Source organism: Oncorhynchus kisutch, linkage group LG10 (genome assembly GCF_002021735.2).
Source record: "Oncorhynchus kisutch isolate 150728-3 linkage group LG10, Okis_V2, whole genome shotgun sequence".
Classification (NCBI taxonomy): domain Eukaryota; kingdom Metazoa; phylum Chordata; class Actinopteri; order Salmoniformes; family Salmonidae; genus Oncorhynchus; species Oncorhynchus kisutch.
In genome coordinates, this window is record NC_034183.2 from 10,801,655 (window position 1) to 10,819,093 (window position 17,439).

The 17,439-nt window shown below is 42.8% G+C and overlaps 1 protein-coding gene across 6 annotated transcripts in view; it reads right to left on the minus strand.

The window, feature by feature from the left end:
- Nucleotides 1–17,439, minus strand: part of LOC109897714 (pleckstrin homology domain-containing family A member 7) — a 201,775-nt gene that overhangs the window by 23,368 nt on the left and 160,968 nt on the right. For 5 of the 6 annotated variants that reach the window (XR_004211154.1, XM_020492245.2, XM_031833042.1 and 2 more), the window contains 10 exons: nucleotides 15,923–16,480; nucleotides 14,928–15,510; nucleotides 14,590–14,673; nucleotides 11,669–11,722; nucleotides 7,479–7,544; nucleotides 5,120–5,200; nucleotides 4,692–4,841; nucleotides 4,051–4,152; nucleotides 3,793–3,904; nucleotides 3,359–3,486 (listed from right to left, as the gene is read on the minus strand). Coding sequence is in view for 5 of the 6 variants with exons in the window: in XM_020492245.2 (XP_020347834.2) it covers nucleotides 3,359–3,486; nucleotides 3,793–3,904; nucleotides 4,051–4,152; nucleotides 4,692–4,841; nucleotides 5,120–5,200; nucleotides 7,479–7,544; nucleotides 11,669–11,722; nucleotides 14,590–14,673; nucleotides 14,928–15,510; nucleotides 15,923–16,480 (1,918 nt within the window). In the remaining variant the exon portion in view is untranslated. The remainder of the gene's footprint in view (nucleotides 1–3,358; nucleotides 3,487–3,792; nucleotides 3,905–4,050; nucleotides 4,153–4,691; nucleotides 4,842–5,119; nucleotides 5,201–7,478; nucleotides 7,545–11,668; nucleotides 11,723–14,589; nucleotides 14,674–14,927; nucleotides 15,511–15,922; nucleotides 16,481–17,439) is intronic. The other variant, XM_031833041.1, reaches the window with a different exon arrangement.

Genomic DNA, 17,439 nt, shown 5'->3' on the forward strand with positions numbered 1-17,439 from the left:
TTTCATATTCAGATGACTGTTTCATGTATTTTACTAACTCAGGTCTATCTAGTTTCATATTCAGATGACTGTTTCATGTATTTTACTAACTCAGTGCTATCTAGTTTCATATTCACTGTTTCATGTATTCTACTAACTCACGTCTATCTAGTTTCATATTCACTGTTTCATGTATTTTACTAACTCAGGTCTATCTAGTTTCATATTCACTGTTTCATGTATTTTACTAACTCAGTGCTATCTAGTTTCATATTCAGATGACTGTTTCATGTATTCTACTAACTCAGTGCTATCTAGTTTCATATTCAGATGACTGTTTCATGTATTTTACTAACTCAGGTCTATCTAGTTTCATATTCACTGTTTCATGTATTTTACTAACTCAGGTCTATCTAGTTTCATATTCAGATGACTGTTTCATGTATTTTACTAACTCAGGTCTATCTAGTTTCATATTCAGATGACTGTTTCATGTATTTTACTAACTCAGGTCTATCTAGTTTCATATTCAGATGACTGTTTCATGTATTTTACTAACTCAGGTCTATCTAGTTTCATATTCACTGTTTCATGTATTTTACTAACTCAGGTCTATCTAGTTTCATATTCAGATGACTGTTTCATGTATTTTACTAACTCAGGTCTATCTAGTTTCATATTCAGATGACTGTTTCATGTATTCTACTAACTCAGGTCTATCTAGTTTCATATTCACTGTTTCATGTATTTTACTAACTCAGGTCTATCTAGTTTCATATTCACTGTTTCATGTATTTTACTAACTCAGGTCTATCTAGTTTCATATTCACTGTTTCATGTATTTTACTAACTCAGGTCTATCTAGTTTCATATTCAGATGACTGTTTCATGTATTTTACTAACTCAGGTCTATCTAGTTTCATATTCAGATGACTGTTTCATGTATTTTACTAACTCAGGTCTATCTAGTTTCATATTCACTGTTTCATGTATTTTACTAACTCAGGTCTATCTAGTTTCATATTCACTGTTTCATGTATTTTACTAACTCAGGTCTATCTAGTTTCATATTCACTGTTTCATGTATTCTACTAACTCACGTCTATCTAGTTTCATATTCACTGTTTCATGTATTTTACTAACTCAGGTCTATCTAGTTTCATATTCACTGTTTCATGTATTCTACTAACTCAGGTCTATCTAGTTTCATATTCAGATGACTGTTTCATGTATTTTACTAACTCAGGTCTATCTAGTTTCATATTCAGATGACTGTTTCATGTATTTTACTAACTCAGGTCTATCTAGTTTCATATTCACTGTTTCATGTATTTTACTAACTCAGTGCTATCTAGTTTCATATTCAGATGACTGTTTCATGTATTTTACTAACTCAGTGCTATCTAGTTTCATATTCAGATGACTGTTTCATGTATTCTACTAACTCACGTCTATCTAGTTTCATATTCAGATGACTGTTTCATGTATTTTACTAACTCAGTGCTATCTAGTTTCATATTCAGATGACTGTTTCATGTATTCTACTAACTCACGTCTATCTAGTTTCATATTCAGATGACTGTTTCATGTATTTTACTAACTCAGTGCTATCTAGTTTCATATTCAGATGACTGTTTCATGTATTTTACTAACTCAGGTCTATCTAGTTTCATATTCAGATGACTGTTTCATGTATTCTACTAACTCACGTCTATCTAGTTTCATATTCAGATGACTGTTTCATGTATTTTACTAACTCAGTGCTATCTAGTTTCATATTCAGATGACTGTTTCATGTATTCTACTAACTCACGTCTATCTAGTTTCATATTCAGATGACTGTTTCATGTATTCTACTAACTCAGGTCTATCTAGTTTCATATTCACTGTTTCATGTATTCTACTAACTCAGGTCTATCTAGTTTCATATTCACTGTTTCATGTATTTTACTAACTCAGGTCTATCTAGTTTCATATTCAGATGACTGTTTCATGTATTCTACTAACTCAGGTCTATCTAGTTTCATATTCAGATGACTGTTTCATGTATTTTACTAACTCAGTGCTATCTAGTTTCATATTCAGATGACTGTTTCATGTATTCTACTAACTCACGTCTATCTAGTTTCATATTCACTGTTTCATGTATTTTACTAACTCAGGTCTATCTAGTTTCATATTCACTGTTTCATGTATTCTACTAACTCAGGTCTATCTAGTTTCATATTCAGATGACTGTTTCATTTACAGCACCTTCAGAAAGTATTCACACTCCTTGACTTTTTCCACAATTTGTTGTGTTACAGCCTGAATAGAAAATAGGTTAAATGGAGATGTTTTTGTCACTGGCTTACACACAATACCCCATAACGTGGAGCTATGTTTTACAAACTAATAAAAAATGAAAAGCTGAAATGTCTTGAGCCAATATGTATTCAACCCCTTCGTTATGGCGAGCCTAAATAAGTTCAGGAGTAAACATTTTCTTAACAAGTAACATAATAAGTTGCATTGACTGCGTGCACTAATAGTTTAACATTATTTTTTAATGACTAACTTATCTCTGTACCCCACACATACAATTATCTGTAATGTCCCTCAGTCGAGCTGTGAATTTCAAACACAGATTCAACCAATAAGGCAAGGGAGGTTTTCCAATGCCTTGCAAAGGGCACCTAAAAAAAAACAGACATTGAATATCCCTTTGAGCAGGGTGAAGTTATTAATTACACTTTGGATGGTGTATCAATACACCCAGTCACTACAAAGTTACAGGCGTCCTTCTTAACTCAGTTGCTGGAGAGGAAAGAAACCCCATGGTGACTTTAAAACTACAGAGTTTAATGGCTGTGATAGGAGAAAACATACCCATAACATGATGCAGCCACCACTATGCTTGAAAATATGGAGTGTGGTACTTAGTAATGTGTTGTATCGGATTTACGCCAAACATAACACTTTATATTCAGAACAAAAAGTGAATTGCTTTGCCACATTTTTTGCAGTATTACTTTAGTGTCTTGTTGCATGTTTAGGAATATTTGCATTCTTTACAGGCTTCCTTCGTTCTACTCTATTAATGAGGTTAGTATTGTGGAGTTGCTACAATGCTGTTGATCAACAACTCTAACATAATGTACAAGTATACCCCCTGGACAGGACGCTAAGTCCGTAGCAGGGTCTTACCCCCAATCTATCTCCTTAATACTGAAGGCCAAGCGGAGATGCATCAGGTCCCATTGTTACAGTCTCGGCCAGGGATTGAACTCAACACCTTCCAATCTCAGGGCGGACACTAAGCACAAGGCCACTGAGTTGGTCATTGTACAGGTTCTAATCCCCCAGTAAACCCAGATTTACAAACTGAACTTCCACTCACCCACTTTGGCACAGGGTTGTGAGGCAGTATGTAGGAGCTGAGAGGAGGGGGCCTAACCTCCCCTAGTGGGGGTGTAGGGCACTGGGAAGGCACTGCAGGGTCCAACACCGAAGGCACTAGTTTCCTCTCTGGAAAAGAAAAAGCACAAGCAAATGAATAAGAGTGCATACGTATTCACATTCATATCCACACACAGGCCAATAATTAACTTATGACTGTGCTTTTCTGTCTGTCATGGTAAGTGTTAGAATAAGAAGGTATATGGAGACTAGATTTGGCTATTTGGTATGGAAAACTACTATGGTTGTTTGTCTCCCATATAGTGTATTGTAGTTAGGAATTCCCCCAAGGGGACGAATAAAGTTGTTATATTTGAATTCAATATAGTAAAACATAGTTGGCGGAAGTCTCTGGGCAGTTGATAATTCTCCCACCTGGGTTCTGCACTGAGTTGATGGTGATCTTGTAGTTGGCTTTGCTGGCGCTCAGCCCTGCCATCACGTCTTCCATTCTCCACAGCTCCCGCTTTATCTCAGATTTCTCCCGCTAGAATTTCAAACACACGCTTTAGCTGGTTGCTACTGTGCTCTAAAACACAACAGTATTTTCACTCAGAACACTCTTCAAGACAGTGAATAACAACACTGTGTGCGCACTGAGCTGTGATGTTGAGGTGCAGTACCCATTCTGACCTGAGAGGTGGTGGTGTAGTTCATGGTGGTCTGTAACGCGGTCCTCAGCTGTTCCACTGAGCTCTCTAGCCTGCTGTACTCCTCCCAGGCCCGGGACATCTCCTACACAAAACACAAGGCAGCGAGGTAAGAGTTTTCATGAACACATAACGTGGAATGTGTCAGTCTGAACGACACAGAAGACCATACACTAGGATCTGCATGTACCTAACACACACACACACACACACACACACACATACACACATACACACACACACACACACACACGAAGATGCCCGATTCACCATGTTGGGCTGATCCGAACCGTACGGTGCTGGCTCAGATAGTTTATTTTCATATTGTCGTTTCCAGCACGGTGCCAGTAACTATGGTGGATATGTAACCAGGCCAGTACTTAGTGTGAATCAGGGTACACACCCATGCACATAAGAGGAGGCTGGTGGGAGGAGCTATAGGAGGACGGCTCATTGTAATGGCTGAAAGGGAATATATGGAATAGTATCAAACACATGAAACTCCGTTTGACTCTGTTCTATTAACTCCATTCCAGCCATTACAATGAGCCGCCCTCCTATAGCTCCTCCCACCAGCCTCCTCTGAGTGTCCCACACACACTCACAGGTGTTTGATAATCTTACCGTGGACACTCTGGAGATCTGGGCCCTGATGTGCACCACGTCCTCCTGTAGGAGTCTCTGCTGGTAGGCTATCTTTTCCAGGTGGGCCGGCCGGTCTCTGTACTGCTCCATCTGTTGGCGGGACAGGTCCAGAACTGACTCCAGCTTGTCCTGATGGGTCAGGGGTTAGAGGTCAATATCAGAGACAGCAGGGTCGAGGTAAATTCCATTTCAACTCAGTACGGGAAACTCACACAATGCGAGTATTTGTGGAAGAAAAACCATACAAAAGAATATCCTTTAACCTCAAATACCATCCACAAGGATATTTTTTAACAACTCATACATTGAATGGACATTGACTTCCTATAATGGCTGATTACAAATGAAAATGGACTCCAACGCTGTGAGACTTACTGTATGAGAGTATAGAGATGAAGTGTCAGTACCTTATTGTTCTTCAGAGAGCTGATCTGGACCTCCAGTTCCTTCAGGTTCTTGTCCTGCTCACATAACCCACTGAGTTTCACCTGTAGGCCAGGGAGAGACAGAAAGGGCCGTTACTGTCCACAGTGGCTCTCAATCTTTCCTATAACCCCTATCACATCACCCAGGTGAAGAGTGTGTGTCATTATCCTCTGTGTATTCATCTCACCCCTACTCTCACATTTAACCTGCTTGCATATGAATGTGTGTGTGTGTGTGTGTGTGTGTGTGTGTGTGTGTGTGTGTGTGTGTGTGTGTGTGTGCGCGTGTGCGCGTGTACGTACATCCTTCTCTCCTGTCTCATTAGCTGATAATTATGCAGAGTGAATCCATTACGTAAATACGCCACATCCCACGTGGCACTTCTGTCAACATTTCCAAGAACCTCTGAGCCCTCTTAATTAATCCCTGATTAAGAGTGTGGCCCCAAATCGCACCCTAATCCTTATATAGTGCACTACCATAGGGCCATGGTCAAAGTAGTGCACTATATAGGGAATAGAGTACCATGTGGGATTCACACGAAGAAACCCAAACGTCATGACGAAGGTTCAACTCATCTTCCCCTCTCAATGTATCAAACGACTGTCATCTCACGAGGGCAGTAAGATCAAACACAATGCTCCGTCTGAACTACTAGTATTCAATCTTATTCAAGTCCTTGCATAAAGATGTAGCATAATAATTATTTGTAGTTTGGAAACGAGAGAAAATTGCTATATTAGGATGCATGCTTTCTGTCGCAGACCCAAACATATGTTATAGTGTTTAATCTCAATTTGCCATTCTGTTGAATACATCATTTTTTTGTTTGCAGTAAGATTGCTGTATTGATGCCATGGAATATTCATTGTGGACAGAAGAATAACAGCATCCTTATAAATGGTTAAAGTCCAACCATGACAAGCTACAAAACCACAACTCTAACTCCTTTTGTGGTAGTTACACTCTGATAGGAGAAAAAAAAATAAAAAATTCCTCCTGAAGTTGAGGTAAATATCCCCCCCCCAAAAAAGGACACATCATAGACGACTCTTATTTTCTTATTAGACAGCTCTCTCTAAGGGTCTATGGTAGTACCTCCTCATCTTATCGAGTGTGTTCTCTCTAAGGGTCTATGGTAGTCCCTCCTCATTTCATGTAGAGTAGACCGCTCTCTCTCAGGGTCTATGGTAGTCCCTCCTCATCTCATCTAAACTGCTCTCTCTAAGGATCTATGGTAGTCCCTCATCTTATCTAGACTGCTCTCTCTAAGAGTCTATGGTAGTCCCTCATCTTATCTAGACTGCTCTCTCGAAGGGTCTATGGTAGTCCCTCCTCATCTCATCTAGACTGCTCTCTCTCAGGGTCTATGGTAGTCCCTCCTCATCTTATCTAGACTGCTCTCTCCAAGGGTCTATTGGTAGTCCCTCCTCATCTTATCTAGACTGCTCTCTCTCTCTAAGGGTCTATTGGTAGACCCTCCTCATCTCATCTAGACTGCTCTCTCTCAGGGTCTATGGTAGTCCCTCATCTAATCTAGACTGCTCTCTCTAAGAGTCTATGGTAGTCCCTCCCCATCTTATCTAGACTGCTCTCTCTAAGAGTCTATGGTAGTCCCTCCTCATCTCATCTAGACTGCTCTCTCTCAGGGTCTATGGTAGTCCCTCATCTAATCTAGACTGCTCTCTCTAAGAGTCTATGGTAGTCCCTCCCCATCTTATCTAGACTGCTCTCTCTAAGAGTCTATGGTAGTCCCTCCCCATCTCATCTAGACTGCTCTCTCTAAGAGTCTATGGTAGTCCCTCCTCATCTCATCTAGACTGTTCTCTCGAAGGGTCTATGGTAGTCACTACTCATCTCATCTAGACTGCTCTCTCTCTAAGGGTCTATTGGTAGTCCCTCCTCATCTCATCTAGACTGCTCTCTCTCAGGGTCTAAGGTAGTCTCTCCTCATCTTATCTAGACTGCTCTCTCTAAGGGTCTATTGGTAGTCCTTCCTCATCTCATCTAGACTGCTCTCTCTAAGGGTCTATGGTAGTCCCTCCTCATCTCATCTAGACTGCTCTCTCTAAGAGTCTATGGTAGTCCCTCCTCATCTCATCTAAACTGCTCTCTCTAAGGGTCTATGGTAGTCCCTCCTCATCTCATCTAGACTGCTCTCTCTAAGGATCTATGGTAGTCAGTGTCTCATCTCAGCTAAAGCAAAAACTCAATGTCCCTAAAGCCAAAACTCAATGTCCTTTTGCGAGAACAGTGGAAAATGTTATTGAGTGTTGCTGGTGGGAGAGAGAGAGAGAAAGAGAGTGTGTGTGTGTAATGTGGAAAAGTGCTCATACTTACATCAATGTCACTCTCAGCTATTTTGACAGGTTTCGTCGCTTCTTTCAACGACTGATTTCCAACCACCTTGGAACCAGAAAACAAAGACATTTTCAAATAGTGTTGCTCTGTGTTTATCGGCTGTTGAGGACACTGAACGGTTCCCCTGAAAGCACAACGAGGAGACCGTCAGAGTGAATTCCTACTCTGTCATCATGGTACAAAGAGCCACTGACAGGTGTACAATATGACACAGACACATAAAGAAGCTCTTTCCATGAACACATCATGATGACCATGACCATGGGTTTTCTTTCAGTTGAGAAAATATATCATCATATCTTTTCATAGCAATAAGATGGACAACAAACCAAACCCCCCCCCAAAAAAGACAGCTCATTCCTTAGAAAACTCTGAGCACTGGAAATACATGGATTTGTACAACCATTTTATTGAATTCCTAGAGTATATTCTGACCCAACTAGGATGTTGCTAACCATGCTGTGTTTTGTTGTAGTGGGAATACATGAAGGAGACCAACACGATGGTGCAAGCTGCTAGCTTTTCAACCACCGAACCAACCACAGCAACCACAGCACATGCACTGCAGAGCCATCCCAGAACCACCAATCACGTTGCTGAGGAGTCACGGGTCAGGGGTTACAGAGGGGTCAATGCCAAGCCAGTGCCCACACACAGCCATGGACATAGACACGCAGTGTTAAGCGAAGGGATGGTCTCTCTCATAAAAATGTATACACACACGCTCATACACTCAATCACACAATCTTGCGCTCGAGCGCACACACACACACACACACATTTACACATTGCTATATACACACAGACGCCACAACAAACACAGACGCACGCACACACACAGAGACATACACAAAACATCCAGATGCACATACAGTGTGTCCACAGTGCTTACGTTCCATAGTGGCCTGAGAGGCCCGGCAGTGCAGTGCAGTAGCACACTGTGAGCCATGAGGATCAACGGCTCTAAACTTTTGATCTGTGTCAAATAGGAGATAGAGAGCCACTGTTACAAAATGGCTGCCGTTCGCTATGAGCAAGATATAAATTTGACCAATTGAATACATCAGTTTATAAACCAACTGTTACGTCATATTTACAACAGTATGGAGTCAGCATTATGGTCGTCTAGTGGTTGTGAAACCCACCCGTAGCATGTTGGCTGGACTTCATCAGTGACCTTCACCTTCTCTGTGATTTAAAGCCAACTGTAGTTCACAGACTCTATTGGTTAAGATGGTTGTATTTGAATGGTGTGTTGTTGTGCAGAAATTGGTGCTCTGGGCAGAGAAGAATATAATGTACTCTCTGGTACAATGGTGCTGTGACCCGGGTCACATAGTAAGGCTTGGTTGGTAACACCACCAGCGTTTTTCATACATCCAGCAACTCAACCTTTTGTCCTTTGGTTTGATAGAAAGGTTGTATTATCGACACCCAAGACACCAGGGCCGTGTTCATTAGGCTCCAAACTGAAGAAAACTTACTGAAAGAGGGACATTTTTGTTTTGCGTTGCAATCATTAAAAAGGAGTAGAAGGAGAAGTATTAGTAGTAGCAGTAACAATATTAGTAGTAACAGTAGTAGTAGCAGTAACAGTAGTAGTAGTAACAGTAGTAGTAGTAGTAGTAACAGTAGTAGTAGTAGTAGTAACAGTAGTAGTAACAGTAGTAGTAGTAGTAACAGTACCAGTAGTAGTAGTAGTAGTAGTAACAGTAGTAGTAGTGGTAGTAGTAGTAGTAGTAGTAACAGTAGTAGTGGTAGTAGTAACAGTAGTAGTAACAGTAGTAGTAGTAGTAGTAGTAACAGTAGTAGTAGTAGTAACAGTAGTAGTAACAGTAGTAGTAGTAGTAACAGTAGTAGTAGTAGTAGTAACAGTAGTAGTAACAGTAGTAGTAGTAGTAGTAACAGTAGTAGTAGTAGTAGTAACAGTAGTAGTAGTAGTAACAGTAGTAGTAACAGTAGTAGTAGTAGTAGTAGTAGTAGTAGTAGTAGTAGTAGTAGTAGTAGTAGTAGTAGTAACAGTAGTGGTAGTAGTAACAGTAGTAGTAGTAGTAGTAGTACCAGTGGTAGTAGTAGTAGTAGTAGTAGTAGTAGTAACAGTAGTAGTAGTAGTAGTAGTAACAGTAGTAGTAGTAACAGTAGTAGTAGTAACAGTAGTAACAGTAGTAGTAGTAGGCCTAATAGTAGTGCCAGTTACTTTTGGTGGGTTCTACAACCCTGCCGCGTTTCATAAAATTTGACAAATCGGAAATGGACATTATAGACCTCGGTGGAGCGGTCATCTTGGAACACAATGACTATTCCTTCAGAAACTGTCTGTAGAGGTTGTTTTCTGATATCTGTCTTCACCTACTGATTACTAAAACAACATACTGCGTACTAATCATACTACATATGATTTTCAACATACTGTTTAGTATAGATGTGCTAGGACCCATAATTGAAGCTGCATCGGATTTTCGAGGTCCTAGCACAAGACCAGAGCCCACAATGTTCTGTTTAGTCTTCAAATACTTTAATGTTCTGAGAGATATGAGGAAACAAAGGTTTTACAACAAGGGAGAAGTAGATTCCAACAACAGTATCTGCTAGGCTGTATTCCATGTGGTTGAAACTGGCGAGCCAGAGCAGTTTGTCGAGCTTGTGACGAAGTCACACTCCTTAATTTGTGAAGACTCGGCCACCGACAACAATGTTAACAATGCATCCCATTGTTCCTAGGCAGTTAAAACTTGATTTACATCTGTAGTTTATAAGTAATGACTTAGTGGCGGCCAGCATGCAGGCTCTTTCAACATGATGGCAAATTCAGCACTCTGATTGGTGTGTGCCCACACCCATACAAGATGCTTCTTTCCATCAGAGGCATGTGCGCAGAGAAAATGAAACACAAAAAAAATGGAAAGGGTTAAAAAAATGTTTATATTCTGAGAAATGAGGAAACAAAGGTTGAATAAAAAGACAGCGCTAGATTACTAAAATATAAAGCAGCTGTATCTTCTGATTGCTGATTTGTAAAACAGAGGTCGACTACGACTTCATACGCTCTAAGATTGTCTAATTTAAGTGGTCAAACTTCCAGAGTTGAGAGAAAATGTTGGAAGTCTGGGAGTTTTAATAAATGGTACATTTGTTGAAGATATCCCATTAAAGTGGACAAGGTTTTTCAAGAGGACAAAAAGCTTAATAGTTCAAATAGTTATCAAAAAGTTGCAAATAAGCACACTGGTCCTGATTAGTCGACACGTTTTAAAGTTTGAATGGCGTTTCTAGCTTAATTGGTGTATGAAAAATAGCCTTCCAAAGAATAAGAAAAAGTCTGAAATAATTGATACAATATTTAAGATCCACTCCGGGATGACGTTTCCCCTAGGTAAAGATCTAGGATCAGCATCCCCTACCCCAATCCTAAAATTTGCCATTTAATGGGGAAAATGCTAAACTGACCCAAGATTAGCGTCTCGGGGCAACTTCCTCCTACACCGTGAGAAAGCCAGGTGAGTGTGTTAGAGAACTTTGGCCAGGTGTTAGGCCTACAGGTAAGGGGGAACACACAGAAGAGAAAGAGAGGGAAGAGAAGGAGAAAGAGGGAAGAGGAGGAGAAAAAAAAAGAGGGAGGAAGAGAAAGAGAAGGTTGAGAAAAAGAAGGAAAAGGTTGAGAAAGTGATGGAAAAGGTTGAGAAAGAGATGGAAAAGGAGGAGAAAGAGATGGAAAAGGAGGAGAAAGAGATGGAAAAGGAGGAGAAAGAGGAGGAGAGAGAAGGGAGAGGAGGAGAATGATGAAAAGGGGGAGAAAGTGATGGAAAAGGAGGAGAAAGAGGGAAAAGGGGGAGAAAGAGGGAAGAGGAGGAGAGAGAGATGGAAAAGGAGGAGAAAGAGATGGAAAAGGGGGAGAAAGAGATGGAAAAGGGGGAGAAAGAGATGGAAAAGGAGGAGAAAGAGATGGAAAAGGGGGAGAAAGAGATGGAAAAGGAGGAGAAAGAGATGGAAAAGGAGGAGAAAGAGATGGAAGAGGGGGAGAAAGATGGAAAAGGGGGAGAAAGAGATGGAAAAGGGGGAGAAAGAGATGGAAAAGGAGGAGAAAGAGATGGAAAAGGAGGAGAAAGGGAAGAGGAGGAGTAAAAAAGGGAACAACAGGAGGAGAGCGACTCTCCATCGCCAGTTCCCACCTTCAAGTCTAGATACTCCAGGTCCTTCTTCAGTTGCATGTAAGTATCGTCAACCTTCAGGGTGGAGTGGAGAGAAAGAAGTGTCAAGCAAAGCGTTAAGGCATTCCAGTATGGAAGTGTACAGAATGATGACAGCTATACGCTTCCATATTAGAGATCTAACTGTATAGTCCATAATATTTGCTTTAATGAATCATTGATAATAATACATTGGATTTACACTGAGTGTACAAATCATTAGGAACACTTGCTCTTTCCATGATAGACTGACCAAATCAAATCCAATTTTATTTGTCACATACACATGGTTAGCAGATGTTAATGCGAGTGTAGCGAAATGCTTGTGCTTCTAGTTCTAGTTCTAGTTCCAGGTGAATCGAGGTGAACACTATGATCCCTTATTGATGTCACTTGTTAAATCCACTTCAATCAGTGTAGATGAAGACATGGATAATGTGTGTGTGCCATTCAGTGGGTGAGTGGGCAAGACAAAAGATTTAAGCGCCTTTGAACAGGGTATGGTAGTAGGTGTTTAAAGAACTGCAACACTGCTGGTTTTTCCACGCTCAACAGTTTCCCGTATGTAACAAGAATGGTCCACCACCCAAAGGACATCCAGCCAACGAGACACAACTGTAGGAAGCATTGGAGTCAACAGGGGCAGCATCCCTGTGGAATGCTTGAGACACCTTGTCGAGTCCATGCCCTGATGAATTGAGTCTGTTCTGAGGGCAAAAGGGGAAGATGTTCCTAATGTTTTGTACAGTGTATATAGCGCTACTCAATAACGTCAAATCTACCATAATGGGTTATAGATGCATAATAATGATTTGTACATTCTTCTATAATCATTCATAATGGGTTATAGAATGCATAATAATGATTTGTACGTTCTTCTATAATCATTCATAATGGGTTATAGATGCATAATAATGATTTGTACGTTCTTCTATAATCATTCATAATGGATTATGAATTAAGGGTGAGATGATTGTAAGCCTATTTTCAAGAATAGGCAATTGGATAATCGTCAACTGTGAGGCTTGTTATAAGAGGAGTAAAACATTCAATTGCGAAAAAGTCGAACAAAACCCTAATGTCATCCAAAGCACACGCACGCACACGCACACACACACTCCATCCATGAGCTTCTCTATGTTATGCCACCTGAGACGCAAGACGTGCAAATAAGAAATTGAAGCTACAAGCAGCAGCTCCAACATCACAAGCCCAAATACGTCTCCTAGCAACATCTCAGCCACACACTTCAAAAACACAAAAACATTTGCGAGAGACATCAAAGCCCAGGCAGATAAAAAAAATGTTTTAACTGCACCTAAAGCCAACCAGACCAGGATGACAGTATGGAAGCTAACTAGAACAACATGCTAACACACAGTACACAGCGACATGAGAGCCTAGCGGGGAAAACAAAAACCCCATGTTACCATGGCCTTATAGAAAGACACTATGGGTGGCAGCCAGCCAGGCCACACAAACAGCCATGCGCCCAGGTTGAGCTCACATCAGTGGGGTAAAGAAGGCCAGGTGTACTGGGGGCCCCCACCTGGCTGCTGCGGCCCGTGGGGCCTGGGGGGCCTAGTAAGGACCCCAGAGAAGAAGGGCCGGAGGAGAAGAGGGGGTTGTTGTTGGTGGGGTGGAGGTGGGGGCCAGAGGGGCTGTAGTTGAAGTGCTGCATCTGGGTTACCGTGTGGTGGCGCGCGGAGGCCATCTTTGCCTGATGCCTCCGGAGCTGAATGAGCAGGAGGGTGAGTTCCTCCGGCTGCGTGTGTAATAGCAGTGTGTCCCACGGGGGTCAGAGGGAGGGAGTGGCGGAGTTAATATCCCAACGCAGATAGACATCCCAACGCAGATAGACATCCCAACGCAGATAGACATCCCAACGCAGATAGACATCCCAACGCAGATAGACTACCCAACAGTTAGCCAAAATACTCAGAGCTGTATAGAATACAGTTAGGTTCAACTGCTCGGTCCTGTTAGCACCAAACGTTCCATGATAATTACATTTAGGGTTGGCACAATTTCCGAATAATAGTGTAATCGACAATTATCGACAGTAACCGTGAACCCCCCCCAAAAAAGAAAAGCTTTCATACATTCAGTGTAGAAGGGGTGGGAATTCAACTTCCTTTTCAAGTAGATCTAGTTTACCCAATAGCAGTTTCACATTTTTACATGAAGAGGGTAAAGCTGTGTTGCATTCATTAGGTATTTTGTATGCATTATAATAAATGATAAGCTCAAAATATTTGTTGGCAAAAATGACAATAACTGTGGTCATTTGCATGGCAATTAATTACTACATCAAATTCCATAATCGCCACAGCCCTAATTACATTCCAACTTTGCAATCTTACTGGAGACTTCACAAAAGTCAAACAAATTGTAGTGGAGGACACCTTACCAGTTTTGCAGGCAGTGTTATTTTGGCTAGCAAAGTGATATAGCTAGCTAACTAACTAGCTAAGTTGTTTCACCCCACTGTTAGCCAAGTTAGCTAGCTAAAGTTATTAACAGTAAGTTAGCCACCGCTCCTACACTCTTCTGCTAGATACAGTAAAATTTTTGTGTCACTAACATGTCTTAAAAAATAACAAAGTGTCTCCGGCTGTGTTTAAATTTTACCGATAAGGACGCAGTCCACTTTCCAAGTGTATTGCCTTGGAACTATTGATCCCGACACGGAGGCCAGTCAAATATCTCTATCTACATCTGAAAACTGTATGAACCAGAATGTTGCTGGTTCACGTCCCATAGCTGTCCTAGTAAAGAAGTACTGTAAGTAAGTTAACCCGATGGCAAGGTGTCCACGTTATTCAAGAAACACTCGATCCCCGACTTCATGTTATTATCTAACACAACATGTTTGGGTTGTGACTGGGTGTGTGAGGCCGTACCGTCTTCCCGTGAAGGCTGGGCGCGCTGACTGTGTGTGTGATGTAGCAGGAGGGAGGGATGGATCGTCTGTCGATGGTGGCAGCCTGGTGAACACACACACACAGACACACACAGACACACACAGACACACACACAGACACACACACAGACACACACACACAGACACACACACAGACACACACACAGACACACACACAGACACACACACAGACACACACACACACACACACAGACACACACACAGACACACCAGTTAAACAGTCCATTAAGCTGCCGTTATTACACCTGCATAATACTGTCAGAAAAATGACAAACCTGTCATTATACAAATTCTTACGTTGAGCAGCTGAGACTTGGCTCTCCGGGGGGAGCCAGCCACAGGCACATCCAGCGCGGGCCTCTCTCCCAGGGGCATTACTACCACCCGGTCAGCAGGCATATGGGGCCTCCGTGGGGGGGACAGGGCCCTGGAGCCCCGTGGGGGTCCCAGTGGGGGGATGTCAGAGGGATCAGGGGGTACCGACACACAGCGGGGCACCTCGGAGCTGGGCCGTGGGGCTGGGGGGGGGACCGTGGAGGGGGGCCGGTGCCCGAAGGGGTAGTCCGGGGAAGGTGTGTAGAGGGGGGCGGTGGGGCTGCCGTGGCGGAACTGGTGGCGCTGCTGCCACTCATACAGCTGCCATACGGTGCCAGGCCCACCGATGCCACCCCCGTCCCTGGCAACGGTACCCTGGGAGTTCGGGGGTCCGAGGCGGAAGTGGCTAAGGCGGTCCTGGGCGTATTTGTACTCCCCGTGGCGTGCAGCCGTGGGGGGGCTGTGGCGTGGGGTCTTTGGTAGTGTCTGGTAGGCCTCCAGGCCGATGAACGTGGGCTGGGTCGGAGGGGTGTGGCGGGGCAGGGTACTCCCTCTAGAGGGGGTACTAAAGGATGGAGAACAGGTCAGAGGTCAGACAAAGGCAAGATGGTGAACTGTGTGTCATCGTGTTGCTGATCTACATTTTTCTGGCTTAGCAGAGTCTGAGTACAGTAGTGAAACTAAGTGTTATGAAGCTTTGACTGACACATGTTTGCATTATTCCCAGAGCCCCACTAGAGGGAGATGTTGGCTCTGGCTGTATACACCCCGTAACCTTTATGTCCATGACGCACATAAATCAACCAAACCTAAACACCGAACATTATCTAGTAGAATGATTTTGCGCGCGTGTGCCTGCATGCGTGTATGAAAGTATTTGGTTGAATGCACCACAACATTTGTGAGTGTGCTGTGTAGGGTAGGCCAATGATAAACACTCATATGAGTGGTGGTGTGACGTGAACCGTGACCTTTACCCTTTGTGCTCGACCCTCTGCACCTTGACCCAGTGTTCCACCTGCTCCAGGGCACTCCTCCTCTGCACCTGCCTGTGAGTATCCATCACCTGGGGGGGCAGGGTGGCCCTCTGGTACGTCCCCGTCCCCATCCCGTTGGGCTCCAGGGTGGGTGTCCCGTTCCTCAGACAGGCCCCGGAGGGTGGGGTTGAGGTGGTGTACGACGGGGCGCGCATTTGCGCCCTGGAGGAGGGCGCAGATGTAGTTGAGGAGGCTGAGTATGGTGGAAGGGGAGAGAGACTGCTAGGAGGGATGGCGTCCATTTCAATTTCCATGTTCCCACCACCAAGGACAATTTCTGAAGCAATGGGATTGGGAGTGTCGTTCCAGAAGCTACAGTGCTGCTCGGTTTCTCGGTGGATGTCAGCCGGTTGGAGGACCACTCCATCGCTATGGAGATGGAGGTCGACTGGGGGATGGGGGGCGGTCTCAGTGTAGTTGTTGACGTGGTTGGTTTGTGGTACTGCCTGGCGCTCTGACACGCTGGGCATTTCCGATATCTCCGATGTTTCCGAAGGTCTAGGAAGAGAACGAGAGAGCGAAGTTTTAGTTTGGCTCTCGACTCATAGCAACACAATTATTGCCATTGTATCAGGACAGTGTAACTAGGATTTGCACAATTCCAGTAACTTTCCCAAAACTCCTGGTTTGGAGGATAATTGTACAACCCTAGTAAGAACATTGATTCTATCTCCACATGTTTCATACCTCTAACCGCTCACAGGAGTTCTGTTTAGAGCCCGACTGATATATCGGTTCACCAATATTGGCCTTTTACTGCGGACGATAATTCCACCAATAACCAATATTCAATAAATAACATGAAATAAGGCAATCTCATGCTAATCTGAATACTTGCTGTCATTATAGTCACATGTATGAAATCAACAATTGAAGCATAGTTATTGGACAATTGCTCTTTTGGATAGCAAATCATGATTACACTTTTTCATTTCCCTGCTGTAAAACAGTATATCGGCAGATATATCGGTATTGGTAAGTTTTGTCCCCCAAAAAACGAAATTGGTATCGGACCCCAAAAAAACTATATGGTCAGGCTCATGTTATGTTAGATCTAACTTTCAGTAGTTCACTAGAGAGTCATTATTTGATCACTTCATATCTCCAATGACAACTAAGTGCAGTGTTAACATTAGCATAGCATTTCAAATCAAATCAAATCAATTTATATAGCCCTTCGTACATCAGCTGATATCTCAAAGTGCTGTACAGAAACCCAGCCTAAAACCCCAAACAGCAAGCAATGCAGGTGTAGAAGCACGGTGGCTAGGAAAAACTCCCTAGAAAGGCCAAAACCTAGGAAGAAACCTAGAGAGGAACCAGGCTATGTGGGGTGGCCAGTCCTCTTCTGGCTGTGCCGGGTGGAGATTATAACAGAACATGGCCAAGATGTTCAAATATTCATAGGATGGCATTTAGCCCTGATTGACACTAACATGAATGAAGGGCCCATCAAA